The following is a 19,066-nucleotide window of genomic DNA, read 5'->3' as shown; positions in this document are numbered from 1 at the left end:
TGTGCCCCAGCCCCCTAATCATGTTTGTTGCCCTCTGCTGGACTCTTTCCAATTTTCCACATCCTTCTTGTAGTGTGGGGCCCAAAATTGGACACAGTACTCCAGATGAGGCCTCACCAATGCCGAATAGAGGGGAATGATCACGTCCCTTGATCTGCTGGCAATGCTCCTACTTATACAGGATATTAAGGTTCAACAGATGAAGACTTCTTAAATGATACCTCACAAGGCAAACTTTGTACAAAACACATCGTAATCGTATGATAGTGGTGAATATAGGGGTTTCAAGGCACTACTTTGAGGTATGGAGTGTCACACTCCTCTTACTGGTTTAATCTGTGGCTAAGTGCTTAAATCACTTATTTAGATTGCTGTTTGGGTTGCATTCAAGGAGGTGTTGGCACAAGCGGTTACAGTTTCTTATCAGGTCCCAGTCTACCTTTCATATCAGTTGTCTTTACGGCATGATCACTGATTTCATCTCAGCTAATGCTAAAGAGCTGGAATAGGGACTTAAGTTGTCATTGTGGCTACATTTCAGTGATGATGGCATTGAAAATGTCTCTGCTGCAGGATTGCCAGGTGAATCAATGTTCTGCTTCAATGGTAGTGTTTCATTCAGTGGCACAGTTGTTCTTGGAGAATTCAAAGAACCAGATTTTCTGCCCTCTGAACATTAATTCTCTCAATCTTATCACTAATATGGACTGTTAGCTCTTCTCAAGTAGAAGTGGAATTATTTTTTTTCACTCCGTCCATTTGGTTGCTTGTTTCCTTCAACTTCATCAATGTGTGAATTGTTGGGACGCGCTAAACTTGAATGCCCATTTCCCATGTTGATCTGCAGCTTTCAAACTTACTGTGGCTAGAATAAAACATCACCTAGTAAATTCGAAATTTGAAGATTGAAGATTTGAACTCAGCAGCTTTACACAGAACTATGTTCTAAGATGCCTGGCTCAGCTTTCAGAAAATGCTAGTTTCTGACAAACTTCCCTTCCTCAAATAGCTCACAACTGCACAGATTCCCTTCTCCAGAATCCTGTGACAGCTGATTGCTACCACTAACAATGCTCCTCTCCCCACTCGCCAATGGGACATGATCAAAGTATCGGCTGAGCAAGTGGAATAAAGAAAGTAGATTGGAGAGCTTCTCTCCTCACCATCTTGTAACACACAAAAGGGACGTGCAATGAAACTGAAAGGTGGCAAACTCAAAACCCACCAAAAAAAAATAACCCTTTTCAACCACACAAAATGTGACTTAGACTGTGGAACTCATTGCCGTAGGATGTCACTGAGGTCAAGAATTTAGCATTGACTGTTATAACTGTGGATATAAATCTCTGATCCCTCTTTTGAGTCTTGTGAACAAACTCTGAAGGGCTGCAAAAACCTCCTGGTTTAATCCAGTAATTTATTAGCGGGGTTAGGATGATGCCTTAATGGGAGGGCAGATTATCTCACATCTGTCTACAGGGACAAGGGGGTTGCACCTTCCTTTGAAGCATCTGGTACTGGCCACTGTCAGATGGGACACTGGACTACAATGGCCAGACTCCTGATCTGGTCTGGTCTTTCCTATGTTCATTGACTACACCCTGTCCCTCTCCTTGACTCTCCTGCCCTCCTACCTTCACTGAACCCTTAGAATAATGCTCTTGCTGCTTTCTGATCCCTGCTTCAGCCTCTGCCTTTTGGGTTTTCCCCACTCAGTGTTCAAGCTCTCGTGTGTGAGTTGTGGACTGAGTGTGCATGTCGTTGGGGGGAGGAGGACATAGATTGAACTATCAGAAGACTTCTCTCTGCTAGCGGTCCCACAAGCCCCTATTTCTGTGAGGCAAACTGAGGCTGCTTTGTTTATTGGGGAATCTATTTATACCATGTTCACTGCTGAAATCTCTTGTGGTAGACTTGCTAGGAGACCCCAAACCATGCACAACCTCTCTTAGGCCGCGTCTGCACCATTAAACCTGTCAGATAACTGGGGTCAAATAGGGTTTATCCCAACCCCTCTCTGACAACTGCTCCTGAAAAAAGCTGTTCCAGTGAAGGGGTGTCACAGAGTCCCTGGGCGATGCTCTGGAACTGCTTCCCACAAAGCCAGTCAAGACTTCGGGGAGTCTCCTCTCCCTTGGAGCAGACTGTCTTCAGGGCAAGAAGCTCACACGGCTTCACTTTCCTGGGTCTCTTGTAGCATTCAGCATCCTCTGCCCCTCCTTGCGCTTCCCACAGTGAGTCCACCCAGACTGGGTCCTGGGGAAGCCAGAGGGTCCTGCACGCACCCCCACTTCACTTCGCAGTCAGACGTGACTCTTAGCCAGCCAGTAAAACAGAGGTTTATTAGATAACAGGAACATGGTCTAAAACAGAGCTTGTAGGTACAGAGAACGGGACCCCTCAGCTGGGTCCATTCTGGGGCCCAGTGAGGCAGACAACCCTGTCTGCACTCACCTCCTGTCCCTAGCCAGCTCCCAACTGAAACCCCCTCCAGCCCCTCCTTTCTGGCCTTTGTCTCTTTCCCAGGCCAGGAGGTCACCTGATCTTTGTTCTCCCACACCTTTAGCAGGGGGGAAGGGCCCGGGCCATTAGTTGCCACGGAGACAAAATGTTGGCCAGAAACCGAGGCACTTACACAGTATTCAGAGGAAACATTAAGAACAGCCTTCTTCGTCACAGGGGGACAATTGGTTGGATTCAGTGCCGGCTGTAGCAAATCATGCTAGACAGCTTGGTACTAAACTTGGTTGCAGCTGCCTCTGGGGTTGAACACAGCACGCGCTGGAACACTGAACAACAGATATGTGTATCTGTCTGAAACTACAGGGTAGCCTTTGGTTGGCTGGTTACTAGAGATGGAACTTGCCTAGGAGTAGTGGGGGAGAGGGGACGGACTGAGAGGTAGGGGGTGATGGGTCTCTCTGTCCCTTCTGAAACAGGGGAGGCTAGTATCTGACATAGGAGGGTGGGCAAATGCTTAGGATTGTACTGTAAGGGTCAGAGAAGCTCTGTTCTAATCACAGAAGTGGCCTTCCCCAGAGCTCTGTCCTGGGAATTGCAGTGTGTCTGTACTTGGGCTGCCTCTGGCCTGGTGCTGGTACGGCTGGTATTGGCTTTGTTGTTCTCCAGGGAGCCGCCCTTTCTGAGTGGGACTGAGCTCCCTCCCACCCCAGCCAAGTGAAATTAGATTCTGAGAAACAGTCCTTTTAAGGCCATCCAGGGCTCTGGACCAGAATGATCTGGCTGAAAGGGAGGGATTTGGCATCAGCCAGACACAGCAGAAAGGAAAATGCACAAACCCCAGCCTGCAGGGCACTGGGGAGGAGCAAGGAGCTGCAGATTGCTGGAGTTAATCTTTTAACTAAGTGCGTCACCCTGCCCATAAGACACCCTTAGGTGGTCCCTTGACACAATCCCCCATCCTAGGTAGTGTTTTATCCCTGCAACCCATGCAGGCCCCTTAAAAATATTTGGTATTGGAATCTGTGGCTGTGACTCAGGAACTGCTAGCACAGCACTGCTAGAGCAAGGCTTAGCCGCCGGGTCAGCCCTCTTCACAGCTCCGCTAATGCAGCCTCCCTTGCTAGCCCGGTGCTGGGCTCAGGTCTGTCCCTCAGGCTACGTCTACATTTGAAACACTTCAGCGTCAACACTACCTATGCGGACGGGAGGAGTTCTCCCATTGCTGATGTTTAACCACCTTCCGACAGGTCGTTGCCAGGTTGACGGAAGAATTCTTCCACTGACCTAGCACTGTCTACGCCAGGGGTGAGGTTGGCTTAACTCCGTTTCTCCAGGGGGTGGGTTTTTCATACCCCTGAGAGATGAAACTATACTGCTGTAACTTTTTCAGTGGAGACCAGCCCTCACTCCTGACCTGGAGCTCTCTGCTGTCCCCATCCTGAGTCCATGCCTAGTTGAACCTCAGCTAAGATCACCTGGCGTAAGGCCTGGCGTAAACTAAAAAGCTAGGTTGACCCAGCTGTGTTGCTAAGGGGTGTGAAAAACCCATTCTTCTGAGCGACATAATAAAGCCAACCTAGCCCCCAGTTGATGGAAGAATTCTTCTGCTGCCTAGCTCCCGTTTCATGGGGCAGAGGTGGATTAACTACAGTGATGGGAGGACCCTTCCTGTCGCCGTAGTGAGTGTCTACACTGCCGCATCGCAGCCATGCCACTTGTGCACTTCAAGTGCAGACAAGCCCTAATTCAGGGATTTTGTGGAATATTTTATGTAGCTTTTTCGTTCCGGCAAGATCTCGACCTCTCCTGTCACAGAAGGATGACTGCCTGATGCTGCCAACGCTCGGGTGAGCAGTCTCCCTGGGACTGTGTGGGTAGGTGGAGTTTGCAGCCTCACCTGTCAGTCTAAAGTGTTCCTACTGCATTGATGGGGCCGGATCTGAGGGTCTCACTGTCTTCAGTGCATTTATTCTCCTCAACCATCTGTGAGGCAGGGACAGGGGTATTACCCCATTGTACAGACAGGGGACCTGAGGCACAGGGAGGCTGTGACTTTCCCTCGGTTACATAGGGAGTCAGAGAGAGAATAAGGAATGGCCCCCAGACTCAGGTTATTCCCCGCTTCTCGCCCTCTCCCCTGGAACCACTGAACCGTGCATCCTCTTCATCAGAGCTGTAGTACTAAAGCTGGTGGAGGCAGTTAACTCTTCTGCTGTTGTGTGGCGTCCGTCTGGGCAAACTCGTCTGTATCTCTTGGGAACTTGCCCTGCTGCTTTTATTGATGTTGTGCCAAAGAGCACAAGGCTGCGTGTTCCCACCGGGGTGCATGGTCCTTGGAATAATCTCTCTACCTGGCTGCATGGCACCAAAGCAAGCACTGTCCTAACTGCTCTAGAGCCCAGTGCCGAGGGCTGGCAGGGGCAGAGGATGAGGCTGGCTAAGGAAGGGTATTGGTGCCAGCAATGCATTGAGAAACCAGTTTACATGATGGCTATGTCTTGTTCTGTCCTTGGGGATTAGCTGAAGGCCTGATCCTGATTGATTACTCTGCATTTTTTAAAACTTGGGGCTGCCTCAACTCGGTGGTCCCCTTCTGATACCCTTTTGGCATTGAGTTTCCAGGAAAAGAGGAGATCCCATAGGAAGCCCTGCTTTCCACCCCCCTACAGCCAAGTTAGAACTTCAGGACTGGCCTAGATAAGGCAATTAAAGGTTTTGTGACATTTGTCAAGTTTGTGGGCATGTCTCTAGATATCCTGGGCTTCTTTGATTCTCTTCTCTGGTGTTGGATCCAAGATAAAAACTAAAATGTCCCGGGAACAGGGAGGCCAGGTGGAAGGCTAATACAGGGCTAATACTCCAATAGCGTGTGCAGTTGGGGTGTGGGGAGGACTGTGGAGTCTGGGCATACATGGCACAGTCACAGATCTTGTCTCTTGCCTTTATCTGGGATCCCCTTCCCCTCTCTCATCCTCACCAACAGCTGTAGGACAGATGTTCAGAGAGTGGGCGATTCTAGTGACACTTTTCAGGCTGCTCCTCCAGGAAGCTCTCTCATCCCCCCACACTCCAGCCAGTCAGACCCTGAGGAATGTTGCCCCAGGCCCAGAATGTGTGGTGAGACTCACCTGGTCTGTCTCAGCCTGAGCAGATTTTCTTCTCTTCCTCTCCGCTTTCCAGCTCTCATTTCTTTACCCTTTTATAACAGGGAGTTGCTGGTTCTCAGTTGCCTGGTGAACAGTGCAGGGTCAGCTGTGCCCAAAGAGTACAAAAGTTCCCATGTTCAGTGGTGATACTATGGTGAGGGGCACCTTAGACAGACCTGGGGCCCAGGAGAAGTGCTGTTAACCTATCCTGCAGTGCTGTTACTGTAGATTCCTTTTCTCCCCAAAAATTCCTTGGGCTCAGAGGTCCAAGGAAATGGGGAAATTCCTGCACCTCTGGCAAAGCAACGAAGAGGTGTCTCGTTTCTCCACGTTTTAGGGGTGCAAATCTCTGTTGCGTGCCCATGACACAGGAGTCTGATCTCCTCCTTCCCAGGCCCCATCTAGCACTCGTGGGTAGCTGAATTGCCAAACGGAGCAGAGAGAGCCGGATCTAGGCTGAAGAGCTGCTGAGGACAACACTGACTGGCAGCCAGTGTGTGACCCATGTACCAAATGCATCCCACCACTCTTCCCTTATACCCAGGGGCACCTGCACTAACTACTAGCACTAGAATGCAATGCTCCAGCTCCAGGCAAGAAAGTTCTGGGACACAAGTGGAAACATTGCTGGGATTTGCAGGCAATGCCAGCGTATGCAGCTCCAAACTGTGCATTACGTGACTTAGGTGCAGTGCGTGTGCTCTTGGTTGGCGCCTACACACCTGGGTTTTGAGATGTCCTTTGGACATTAGGATCTTTCCCTGGCACCTGCGGGGTGTTCTGGCCCTTTTCCAGGATTCTAATTGTATCATCCAGCAGCTGCCTTGCTCAGTCCCGTTGGGGTGAATCTGTTTTTTCCTGTTTGTTTTCCACAGGATGCCGAACTGGGGCGGAGGGAAGAAATGCGGCGTGTGCCAGAAGGCCGTGTACTTCGCCGAGGAGGTACAGTGTGAAGGCAACAGCTTCCACAAGTCCTGCTTCTTGTGCCGTGAGTACAGTGCCCCGTGAGGTCCTGGCCTTTCCGTTGACATGGCAACGCCCTGGCCTGCTTGCTCTTGCCAGCGATATAAACATGCCCCCGGCGCTGCAAAGCAGACCCAGACAGCTGACATTTGGCTAATTACTGCTGGGCTGGGAGCAGCTCTCTGTTCTCCTCTAGACTGGGGGAAGGGATTTTTGCAAAGCACCGTGGGTGATTTAGGGACTGAAATGGCAGGGGTGCTTTGGGGAAACATCCATGCAACTTCTGCCCCCACATTGCTAAATGAAATACTAACCCTAAACCACACTAGGGTCTAAAGCGCAAGCCCCCTAGATGCACTATTTTAAAGCCCTGACTGTACCACCCCACAGCAAAGCCATCCTAGTGGGCTAGGAACTCCATGAGGGCACCTCTCTGCACCGCTTTTGAATGAAGAGGGAAGGGTTTGTGTGCAGCCTTAGAGGTGGCTGGAGTGTGGCCTTTGAACCCTGCAGGACCTGGGGACAGAGGATGCTGCTTTGCCTTGTGCTTGCTGGTCATTCTGGTGACCAAATGCCTGCAGCATGCCCGATGCCTGGGCCCCCCTCACCTCTCTGGCAGTCGTAGCCTCAGCCCATCCATACAGCAGTCTCCACATGCCACCCAGCACTGGAAAGCATCATAGATTCTTAGAGTTGGAAGGGACCTCAGGAGATCATCTAGTCCAACCCCCTGCTCAAAGCAGGACCAATCCCCAAATGGTCCCCTCAAGGATTGAGCTCACAACCCCAGGTTTAGCAGGTCAATGCTCAAACCACTGAGCTATCCTTCACCCAATGCAGATGTAGAGCGGCAACTGACATGCTAGCTCCCACCTGGGTGGACATCACCTGTGCTCAGAGAAACGTGGGGTTGGTCATGCAGCTGCTTTCCACTGCTGGCACCTGCTGTCCCAAGAAATGCAGTTCTCCAGAGATCATAGCTGGCAGGGGAAGGGGAGGAGTTTCCAGGGAACGGGACAGGATCTCCCCATCCGACAGGTGCACTCCGGTGTCTGCTTTCCCTCACAGGAAATGGGGCCTGCCCACAAGCCCTGGTCTTTGTTTGCTTCTCCCCAGTGTAAGGCTACATCTAAACTACAGAGCCCAGGTACCCCCCACCTGTGTAGGAACAGCACCTTCCCAAAGGACATGGGCTGTGCCCACAGAAGCACACTTCTGTCAGCATAGCTGCGTCTACACTTGGGCTTTTGCCAGCATCGCTATATTGGCTGTGGGTGTGTGTCTCCCCCCCTCGACAGGTGTAGCCATGCAAGTGTTAAGCGTAGATTAACTGTTTAAATGCCTGATGGCTCAGCTGGTGGGGATTTGCTGAACCCCTGGGCTAGATGGGCTCCGAATACCAGCCCAGCTAGCTCTGCTACAGAGGGCTCAGGAAGCTTCTAACCCGCAGAAATTCCTGACATAACCCTCCTTACATGGCAAACATTATCCTTTTCCTTTTCCTCCTCCTACTCTCCAAGCACAGAGAGCGCCCAGGGAGCAGCTGTCCCGGAGGAAAAGCACCATATTTAGTCATGGGGATGGGAAGCGCAGATTTAAGATCCCATATTTAGGCGGAAAGCTCTGGGCCTGCAGAGCATTCCGAGGGGAATGCGCGGCTCTGTGTTTGCATTCTTGAAACATTGTTTAAGGGCAAGAAATTTTTCTTCTGGCAAGGAGACAAGCAGGCCATGGGGAGTGGCTTCCTGCTGACATTTCAGGCATGTGTGTGGGATGGGGGTTGAGTCTGTCAGTCACACACCAGTGTCTGGCTCTTGCTGGGCTCTCCAGCCTCTTTGTTCCTTTACAGTCAGAGGTAGGTAAACATCAAAAGGCTGCCGGCTGGGATTGTGAGCCCTGCCCCCACCTCTGATCCTGCCCCTTCCAGCCTCCTCTCCGCCCCTACAACTTCCTCTTGGATTATCTGATCCAGCACTACGGCTTGGAGGTTAAGTGTGTCTAAGCGTCCAAGAGTGTTGTCTGTGCTGCCTGTCATCAGCTAATTCTAAGCTGCCAGTCTCCTGATTGGCAGGTGCATGCTCCAGTCAGGGTTGGCCCGGACTGAGCTGGACTCTCTCCTGGCAAGCACACTTTCTGCTGTCATCCCATGGAACCAATCCTGCAAAGGCTGGGATCACTGACTGTCTATGCAGCCCTCCCCTGCCTGCACCACTCCTGATTAACACTTAGAATGGTGCAGATGAGCTTTGTAAAGGGATTTCATAACTTGTCATTTCTCAAACTGCATCCACTCTACCCACTGGCAGCACTGGGGTTAATGTCAATTTCACCTTTTAACTCTGAACTTCCTGGCTTTTACCTGGGTGGGTGAGTTGGTTGTTTTTTAACTCATACCAATGGTCCTGTTCTCTGCACATAATCTGATACATAATATGTCTTGGGAGGACTGATGCTCTCAGACTCGCCAGTGTGTTTTGGCTGCCCAGAAGCCAGAGATGACCTATAAACTCCTGGCCAAGGTCTGAGCGTGACATTCCCCTTGTTCCTCTTCAGTGGTCTGTAAAAAGAACCTGGACAGCACCACCGTGGCTGTGCATGGGGAAGAGATCTATTGCAAGTCCTGCTACGGCAAGAAGTATGGCCCCAAAGGCTATGGCTATGGGCAGGGAGCAGGGACCCTGAGCACCGACAAAGGAGAGTCGCTGGGAATCAAATCAGAAGAGTGAGTTGGAGCCTTCATTTCAAAAATAGTGGCTATAAAAGGGAATTGCAGAGAGGCATCCCCATCCCAGCACTGGGCTGTGGGAGACCCAGTGGAGAGGGGCACTGGGGAGCCGAGGGAGCTGAGCAGCTCTGTTAGCATTTCCTGTTCTAAAGAAATCCTGCTTTCTACCACGTCTTTCAATTTCCGTGTAAAGTTCTGCACTCTCCTGACCCCTAGCAGTCAGCAGTTTGGCTGGCAGGCTTTTCCCAGCCTTGTAAACGCCAACCTCTCCCTAGGATCCTCTGACTGGGTCAGTCTAGTGCCTGACTGCAGCTCAGCATCTAGCTGAGCCATTCACCTGCTGAGACGATGCCCCCTGCCGTTAACAAAGGCAGCCCTGAGAACAGAATCAAGCTGGCAGCTAAAATGTAACCTCACAAGAGCCTAATGAGACCAGTAGTTCTAATGACCAGGAAGAATGGGAGGTGTCTACTCTTGGGCCCAATACAATCAAAGCCTGGCTTAGGACTATGTCTACACTCAAAATGCTTCAGTGGTACAGCTGCAGTGCTTCGGTGTGGACACTAGCTACAGCAAATGAACGATGGGAGGGGATCTCCCCTTGCTGTGGTTAATGCACCTCCCCAAGAGGCAGTATCTTGGTCAGTGGAAGAGTTCTTCTATCGACTTAGTGCTGTCTACACTGGGGATTAGGTTGGCTTAACTATGTTGCTCGGGGGTGGATTTTCACCCCCCTGAGCAATGTCCCTGGGTCGCACACATTTTCTTGTGTACACAAGCCCTTCAGCTATGTCTTCACTGCCAAGCAAAGGTGCACATTTACGGTGTCATTGCTGTCTTGAGGTGGTCTCACTGTAAAATCCCAGAGGCGCTGGAGTTCTTACCTTGATGGAGTTCATCATCATCAAGCCAAATCCCAAAGGGACATAGCCCCCTTGAAGATCGAGCGCCACCTGGATCAATCAAGGTCCTTCAGATAATCTGGCCAGATGTTCAGGCTACAAGTAGGTCTGCATTGCAGCCAGGGGTGTGATCTGCAGCTTGTGTAGCCCGATCTGCACTAGCCATACTCTAGCTAGCTTGCTGAAAATAGAAGTGAAGCCGTTGTGGTGTGGGCGTCCGTGCAGGCTGTGCAAGGCTGCCTGACCCCCTGGGTATGTACTCATTTGTGCATTCCATGGTGATGCCTGCAGTACTGAACCCTCACTTCTCTTTTCAGAGAGCTACTTAGAATACAGCTAGTGTGGGTATGTCCACATGAGCTGCCACTGCACTCGCGCACACATACTGCAGTGTAGATGTTCCCTTAGAATCATAGAATATCAGGGTTGGAAGGGACCTCAGAAGGTCATCTAGTCCAACCCCCTGCTCAAAGCAGGACCAATCCCCAGTCCCCAATCCCTTGGTCCTTCATTGGCTACTGAAGCCTTTGGTGCGCACGTGATCTCCGGCCGTGCAGCAGCATCCCTTGGTAAGTGCACTTTGTAATTCATTGGTCTGGCATCCTAATAACATGTCCATACCAAGAGAGCTGCTGAAACCAAACCAGTGCTGATGGTGGGTGCTGGGTTTGGCTACAAAGAGCCAGTCGAGGTCAATCTCAGGTGCAGGGTACAGGGTTGACACCCCTAGCTCCATCGAGCGAAGGACTTCGGCACCTCATCTCCACTTGGGTTTTAGGGCAGGAGCCAACTCAAGTTAGCAGCCATGCTGTAAACACCCACCTTTGGGGGCAGTGCAGCCCTCGCCTGGTGCTCCTTGCAGAGCTGGTCAAACGGCAGCAAGGGTTTTGACAAAATGTTGTGCTGAAGTCTTGAACTTTCACTTCCAGGGGGGCAGCTCCTGTGCGCACCCCCCCATTCAGAGCAGGGCGGCTTATAGCATTTGGAAAGCCATCCATGGGGTGGGAGGAGCTTCTTCAGCCAGAATTGCTGGCTCCCTGCAGCATGATGGGAGCGACAGTGACTCTAGCCTGCCTTCTCCCTCATCTGGCAGGGCCGTGCTTCGCTAATAGAGGCAGCTCTCCCATAGAGCACACCTGCAGGAGAGCCTGTAATTTGTGTGCCCCCTGCGGAGAAAGTTCTAACCCTTCTCTCCCAGTGTGTAGATGCCCAGAGCATCCGAAGGGCTCGGCCCCCAATGGGAACCCATGTGCTGAGCCCTTCTCACAGTCTGGCCCTAGCGGAGACCTCTCTTCTTCCCTGAATGTGGAGGCTCCCGGTCTCATCAGCCATCTCTGTCTGCCGTTGCTTTCCAGTCATGCAGACCAGGTAACTAACTCTCCCTAATTGGAATCCCACAGGAGCCAGCCCCACCGGCCCACCAACAACCCCAATGCCTCCAAGTTGGCCCAGAAGGTGGGTGGTGCCGATGGCTGCCCTCGCTGCGGGCAGGCCGTGTATGCTGCTGAGAAGGTGATTGGTGCTGGGAAGGTAAGACAGCAGTGTCGTTGGGGGAGCTGACTGCAGAGTGGTGGTTCCTGAGTTAGCATGCGGCTGGGAACTCTGAAAGGGTCCATGAGTTAGGGCTCATGGTCCAGGGCCAAGCCTGGATGCTACCATGGGCCAGATGTCCAGCATCCACAAATGGGGCTGGATTTTTAAGAGCTCAGCTAGTGCCCAATGTGCTGTGAGCTTTCTGGAGAATTTGGCCCCTATGGGTGGTGCTGGCCCCTTCTGAAAATTCTGTCTTTATGATACATGTGGGTAGCAGAGAGCTGCACGCACGGGGTAACCACAGGCTCTCTCCATCTCCCTGATCCTGGGGGATTATGGTTGGTCCCTTCTCCTGCCCCCCTGCCCATGCCCTGGGAGGAGAATGATGTCTTCCAGCCCAGGGCTGTGATGCACAAGTCTGCTGCAAGGAAACCGCTATGTTGGCATTCTCCCTTTAGGCTCTAGAAGGCTGGATCTGGCTTCCACAGCCCAGTTCACCCAGCCACTGGCTTCCTAAGTCTTCAGGCTCCTCTTTCCTCCAGTGCTGGCCTCTGCATGAGGCAGGGTGATGAAGTCTCCAGACTGTCTTTGGATCTTCCCCGGGCCTTGCCCTGTGAACACATACAGCTCTGCTAATGCATCTGTAGCATCTCCTGCTGATCCAGTCTTAGACTCTGTCCCGCCCGCCAGGAACTCTGTGCAGTCCTGACCTGCAGCACCTCCACTAGTCCAGCCTGACTCGTGTTACTGGGTCCTCTGGGGCTGTGATCCCTATGTGCATAGCTAGGACTACTGGGGCCATGTCTCATGGTTCTACATGCTGCAGCAAACTGAGTCTCTCCCAGTGAATTGTGGAAGAACTTGTCTGTCCTGGGGACGTGAAATTGAGGGAAGGCATCGCAGGCCTACTGGCTTTCAAGTGGGTTCAGCTCAGTGGTTCACTTGCGGCCCAATCAGTACCGAGCTGTGGCTCATGTGACGTCCTCAGGGCCATAGAGGTTGTATTGGATGTGGCCTACAGTGGTAAATACTGGTAGCCTGTATCCTCATTGCAAAATGGGTGGGTCACCAGTCTGAGTGGAAGTGGCCAACTAGCCTGGGTTGAAAGCACCACTAAACTTGAGTGAGAGGGTTTTGTGTGTGGATGGGAAGGTGGGTTGGGGAAACACCCAGATAAGAACCCCTTGTGACCCTGCAGTGAAAATAGACCCTTAGAGTAAAAATCTAGGCACAGTGTTTAGTGGGAGACTTTGCATTCTACATCTTTAAGCAGCTGACGCTGGAAACGTTGCTGTGTCTAAACAAACTGAGAGAGGATACCAGCGTGTCCTGAAATGCACTGATAGCTCTTCTGCTGGTGGCATAACTTAGCCTGTCGTCTCTGCCTCCTGCCTCAACCCCAAGTCCACATTTTCTTTTCCCAAAAAAGGTTCCATGTTTCCCAAAGCAGGGTTTTTTTTTTAAACGCCTGTGTCAGCAGCTCTCACTATTTGCAGCTTAACTGATTTATCCATTAGGAACTCGGGGAGCAGCTGAGAGAGCCATCGTTTTAAAAATCAGCCTGGTGCCTTTGGTCTCAACATCGGGCTGTAACTTTCATTGGTGCGCCTGTTCTGATTCTAGTGCTTTAGGATGCCTTCGTCTCTAGAATACGGAACCAGGGGCTCTCACCAGATCCTTAGGTGGTGTGAATCCAGTCGCCACAGCTTGGCTGACTTCAGAGGAGTTGTGCTGATCCACAGCAGCCTAATGTTTAAGAGTTAACTCTTTACAGAAGCAAATCCTAAACTGTGGGTGGCTGGTAGTTTGGAAACAAGATTAAAGGAGCATGTTTTATCTGTAATCGGTTTCATGCATGACTGGTTGAGATCCGGGTTAGACCAGGCTCTGAAATCCCACTCGCCTGGAATCTTTTCTGATGAGCCAGTTAGTTTTGACTCACCAGGGTAATGGGTGGTTTTCCCTGAGCTGATCCGCTGGATGCAGGGGTAGCCCATGCTCACAGCATGGCTCTGTCACCACTCTGAGGTCCCGGGGTCAGTCCCTGATGCAGACAACCCGTTGAGGAGCACTGTGTTATGAGGGGAATGGAATATGTGAGCTAGGCTAGAGCAGGACGATATTTCCCAGGGAAATTCTGGCTGTGACTTGGGACTTGTGCTTGGAAGCTTTAAAACCTCTTTAAGGAGGGGCCGGGCACTGAGGGTCCTGTCCAGACAAAAGGAAGCGTGATAAAAGTCAACCCTTCCACACAATGCTGGAAATACCAGCCAGGGACTGCGAAGGGGTAAAGCCAAGGCTGTGCTGCTAGAAACAGCGACACTGGGGGGACCTGGGTACCACAGAGTCATGCTCACCTTAAATCCACCGTCCCATGGAGTGGAGATCAAGCCACACAGGTCTGACCTGGGCTGTAGCATGTCTGAACCCCTTCTGGGGAGAATGGGATTGTGACCGGGGCCTTGGAACAGGCACTTTTCACTATACAGCTTTTCCTGTGGCGGGGCCCTGGGGGTGCTGCCGGGGAGAGCCAGGGGACTGACATGCCCTGGGTGTCCTACCAGTGGATGACTGCCTGAATGGTCCCCTGCTCTGCTCCCCGCCCCCTCTGACTGCTCTCTGCTCCTCTCCCCGCAGTCGTGGCACAAGGCCTGTTTCCGGTGCGCCAAGTGTGGCAAAGGCCTGGAATCCACCACGCTGGCTGACAAAGACGGGGAGATCTACTGCAAAGGTGAGCACCCCCTTCCAGGCGAGCTGGAATCCCCGGGACCTGAGGGAGAGAGGAGTCCAGAGCAAGGTGGAGGAGGGGGCATTGTGGGGGTGCATCTTTGGGGAGAATGAATTGCTGACCCCAAACCAGCACACGAGATGCTGACAATCGTAGGTCCTGCTAAAATATTGGGGGGGTAGCTGATACTGAAATATGAATGGAGGGAGGTGCTGTCCGAATGGCCCCAGAGAGGCAGGAATGTACTTGGAGAGCACCTTGTGTATGGGAACAGCAAGCACTCAGACTCTCTAGTGGCATGGCTCCTTGTGGGTTAACGCCATGCCGTCCGCGTGGGCTGCAGAGCCACTGGATCTCTCCCCATCTAGCACCTACAGATTACCTCACCCTGCTCCCTGGGCCATAGCCAGGCTGGTCTAGGTTTGTAGGGGTGGCTGGTGGCCTCTGGAAGTGCCAAGTGAACCTAACATGTCAGTGTCTTTCAATGGGAATCTGTAAAACCTCTAATGCTTCTGCTTTTGAAAGAGGTGGGCAGTGCCCACCCTGCCTGCCCTAGTAGCCCCCTGAGGGGCAAGCACATCAGTGCCTTCATTTCCCCTTCCTGCCTATGGGACTGTTGCCACCACGTCCTCTTCCCCCCACTACTTGCCCCAGAGGGGAAAGCCAGGTTCCTCTGCAGCTGCTCCCAAAGTGCTGCAGCCGGGTTGCCCACGTGTGACTGGCTGCAGAGTCTTCTTGTGTGTGGCCCCAGCTCTGTATGGGGGAACTCGCCCTGCTGCTGCCTGGGTTTGTGTCCCTTCTGGTTGGTCTCTGGGGCGGACAATCATACACCTTTCATTGCACCAGACTCTCTGCCCGAAACCAGAGACTCTGCCGTCCCTGATGATTATCCTGTGAGCTCTGCCCAGGGCTCACTGACAGTGACTCTGGGGGGGTTATCACTTGATAAGGGCCGGCGTGTGGGTGGGATCTAAGGGAAGGGAGCGAACTCCATGTGAGTCTGATCTCTGGGGTTCCGCTGGGAGCTCTTGTTCATGTCGAGCAGTAGAGGTGAGAAACTAACCCAAGGCAGGGGTGAAAGTAATTTAGGATTTACCGGTACTGCCGGAGTCCTGAGTGGGAGTGTGGCCTCAAATGGAAGAGGCGGGGTCTTTCAAGATTTAAAGGCCCTGGGGTTCTGGGCTGTGGCTGGGAGCCCCAGGGCCTTTAAATCACCCCAGATCTACCAGCTGCAGAGGCGGATGGGAGCCCCAGGGCTCAGGGGCCAATTAAAGGGCCTGGGGTCCAGCTGCCGTGGAGCTCTGGGCCCTTTAAATCACTGCAGGAGCCCAGCTGGGGGAGCTCCGGTGGCACTTGAAAGGGCCTGGGGCTCCTCGCAGCAGCTGGAGCTCTGGGCCCTTTAAATCACCGCCGCGGAAACTGATTCAGTCCGGCATGATGTACTGGCTCTTGCCAGTACACCGTACCGGACCATACTGGCTTACTTTCACCTCTGACCCAGAGTAAACTTTAAACCCCTCCCCCAGCAGCCAGCTAACAAGGGCAACTATGTCCAGGCTGGGGGAGAGTTGCAGTGGATAGGGAACCAGGCTAGGAGCCAGGATGCCTAGTTTCTGCACCCAGCTCTGCCACTGACATTGCGGTGTGATCTTGGGCAAGTCATTTCCCCCCCTTTGTGCTTCAGTTTCACTATTGGGGGTAACAACAAGGCCCTTGTTCGTAAAGGGCTTTGAGATCCTCTGATGAAAGGTATTAACCAGTCCCCATGTGCTTGTTTCTTCACCCTGTTTCCGCCCGCCTGAGAGATGGGGCCAGAGCTGAACTCGGGGAACAAGCCTATTTCAACACTCACCCCACACTGTAAAACCACCTCCTGCTTCATCCCTATGTCCCCTGTGGCTGGCACCCCTCCCTTCCCTGTGTTGCCATCACTCACAGCTTCTCCTCTCCTGCAGGATGCTACGCTAAGAACTTTGGGCCCAAGGGGTTTGGCTTCGGGCAGGGAGCCGGCGCGCTCATCCACTCCGAGTGAGCCGTCAGGATTGGCTCCTCCGCCTCTTCCCTGCAGTGCCGCGTGCTTCGCCGATACCAGGCTCGTCCAGACTGACCTTCAAACGTGGATCAAGGCAGCCCAGTCCTTCCCCTATTTCCTGCCAGTGCTTCTGTCAATAAACTCCTGCTTATTCTAACTAGTCCACCACCCACTTGCCTGCTGGTTTCCTGACCCAAAGCTCACCAAACTAATCGGGAATCTTCGTGTTGACAGCCGTGGGCTTTGACTCAGGAGCGAACAGCCCTAGTGTAGGCCAAATGGCCTTGACGCCCTCACACACTCGTGCAGAGAACTTTCCATGCAGCCGGGGAGCGTCACTTTGTAGGTAATAGGCTCACCTGTGAAACTTGGGTGCTCTGAGGCTCTGAAAGCAGCCAGCCACTGGGATGTCAGAGGAGTGTAACAAATCTTATTCGATCGTTCCTAGATGTAAAAAAAATCAAAGCTGGCAAATGATTGGGGCTTGTGGGTGGGTTATTATTTGTCTGGAGACAGAGGGAGACAGAGATCCAGTGACTGATGTGAGCGCGAGATACAGACAAGGAAGAGGAGAATAGTTTTTAAATTGTGTGTTGTATTAAAAATACTAATTGGAGGGACAGACCAATATAAATCACCGGCCAGCTCCCCAGTGGTGTGCATCGGCCCAGCTCTATTGACTTCAATGCAGAGTTGTGAAGTTTACACCCTGGTTCTAAATCTAGTAAACTAGTACGCTTTCAAAAGTGGCCACTGACTCAGATTGCCTCGGTTCTGAGGGGCCAACAGGGTGCTGATCTCTTTCAGAACCGCTGCAGCTCCCACTGACTTCAAAAGGGCACTTGGCACATCTGAAACCCCAGCCCAAAGCTGCCTGTTACAATGCTCCTAAAAACCAATGCCCAGCGTCACTGGCTAACTTGGAGACCTTTTACCCAGATTTCTCTTCCTGCGTTACTAACTTCACCTTAGCCTATTAACCCGAGAGCGTAGAAACAATCCAACTTTCTTTTCACTGTTTATGCCACGGTTTTGTGTTTCTCTCAGCTTGAACATTGAGGTCAATTTCATGCTTGTTTCACAGTTGATGCCACAGTGTTTGGGTTGCAAACTCAGCCGGAAAATGTATGTTTTAAAAAAAACCAGGGCCAGTTTTGCCCTCAGTTTACAATGCTGTCTGAGCAAACAAACTTTCCCCAGTACAGTTCTCATTGTGGGGCTTCAGGTGCGGCTTTGCTTTTATGGGCTCAGATGCCATCTAATCCCTTGAGCAGAATAGAAAGATGCAAACACTGGCTAAGGAATAATAGAACATGGGATCACAGAGAGCATTCTATGGGTTTATACCTAAAACTTCACTAATTCACATGGCATCATTCCCTCCCTTCAGGGTGTTACCTGAGCAAAGATCACAGCTTTTATTTCCCCTGTTTCCTCCTGAAGCAGAGATGTCTAGGATTCCACATACCTTTTCCACAGTGCAGAAGAAACATTATGTTGCAATATTTCTACTGTATGTGCCATGTACAAGGATTGCATTCAAGCAAAATTATGTATTCAATAAAGCTCTGAGAATGAGGCTTTTGTTCAGTCTCTTCTTTCCCTAGCAATAAGAGAAAAGATTAGTCATATCAAAGGGGAACTCCACCCGTGGCTTCATATGAAACTGACTCTGTAGGAAGGGACCTGGCTTCCGCCTTTAGAGACCTGGATCAAAGCTACTTCATTACCCCACTGCTTGGGTCATCAGCAGGATTTGAACCTGTGACTGCTAGTGTTGCTAGCAGCAGAGTTCTTCTATGTTAGACTCTTACTTGGAGCAGCCTATGGGAGATACAGGCCATATGCTGTGCTAAAGTAGTTTATACTGTATTAACTAGTCGGGTCACAAGTGGCATGAGTTTAAACTCACCCTGGGGCCACAGTTTTTCCCTCCCACTGATGCCCGATCTGTGGGCATCTAAGCCCAGGGCAGGAATGACTCTGAGTCAGGACTGGACTGCAAAAGCAGAGCTACCTGGCTTAGCCCTCATTAACTTCACTCCCAAGCACTGCAGCATGTGTAAGGGCCCCAGGCTGAAGCTGCTGCCTCCCCCCATCCCCCAGCAGGTTCCAGGGGTCTGAATTCTTCATTCACCATCTTTGCCTGTGTCCCAGGCGCTCTGGCACAGGGGCGGCTCTAGCTTTTTTGCTGCCCCAAGCACAGCAGTCAGGCCGCCTTCGGTGGCTGTCCTGTGGGAGGTCACCAGTCCTGCAGATTCAGCGGCTTGCCTGTGGCAGGTCTGCCAGTCCTGTGGCTGCAGTGTACCCACTGCCGAATTGCCGCCAAATCAGTGGGACCAGCGGCCCTCCCGTAGGCAAGCCGCTGAAGGCAGCCTGACTGTTGCCCTCGCAGGGACTGGCAGGGTGCCCCCCACGGCTTGCCGCCCCAGGCATGTGCTTGGAGTGCTGGTGCCTGGAGCCGCCGCTGCTCTGCCATCAGAGTGCTCCGTGGGGAGGTGCAGGGGCTCTCACCCCAGCTGTGCAGCCAGGCCCCACCTCTTAGCCCAGCAGCAAGGGGAGGCAGCTTGTCTC

At 52.1% G+C, this 19,066-nt stretch overlaps 1 protein-coding gene across 3 annotated transcripts in view; it reads left to right on the top strand.

The window, feature by feature from the left end:
- The window catches only part of CSRP1 (cysteine and glycine rich protein 1), a 27,184-nt gene extending 9,114 nt beyond the window's left edge, over nt 1-18,070 (top strand). For all 3 annotated transcript variants that reach the window (XM_032791896.2, XM_032791897.2, XM_075064954.1), the window contains exons 2-6: nt 6,485-6,597; nt 9,126-9,294; nt 11,600-11,729; nt 14,370-14,463; nt 16,416-18,070. In XM_032791896.2, coding sequence (XP_032647787.1) covers nt 6,486-6,597; nt 9,126-9,294; nt 11,600-11,729; nt 14,370-14,463; nt 16,416-16,492 — 582 coding nt within the window. In that variant the 5' untranslated portion in view covers nt 6,485 and the 3' untranslated portion in view covers nt 16,493-18,070. The remainder of the gene's footprint in view (nt 1-6,484; nt 6,598-9,125; nt 9,295-11,599; nt 11,730-14,369; nt 14,464-16,415) is intronic.
- The last annotated feature ends 996 nt before the right edge of the window (nt 18,071-19,066 follow it).

Source organism: Chelonoidis abingdonii, chromosome 4, assembly GCF_003597395.2.
Source record: "Chelonoidis abingdonii isolate Lonesome George chromosome 4, CheloAbing_2.0, whole genome shotgun sequence".
Taxonomy (NCBI): Eukaryota; Metazoa; Chordata; order Testudines; family Testudinidae; genus Chelonoidis; species Chelonoidis abingdonii.
The sequence above is the reverse complement of the archived record's forward strand: the minus strand, read 5'-3'. Positions and strand labels throughout refer to the sequence as shown.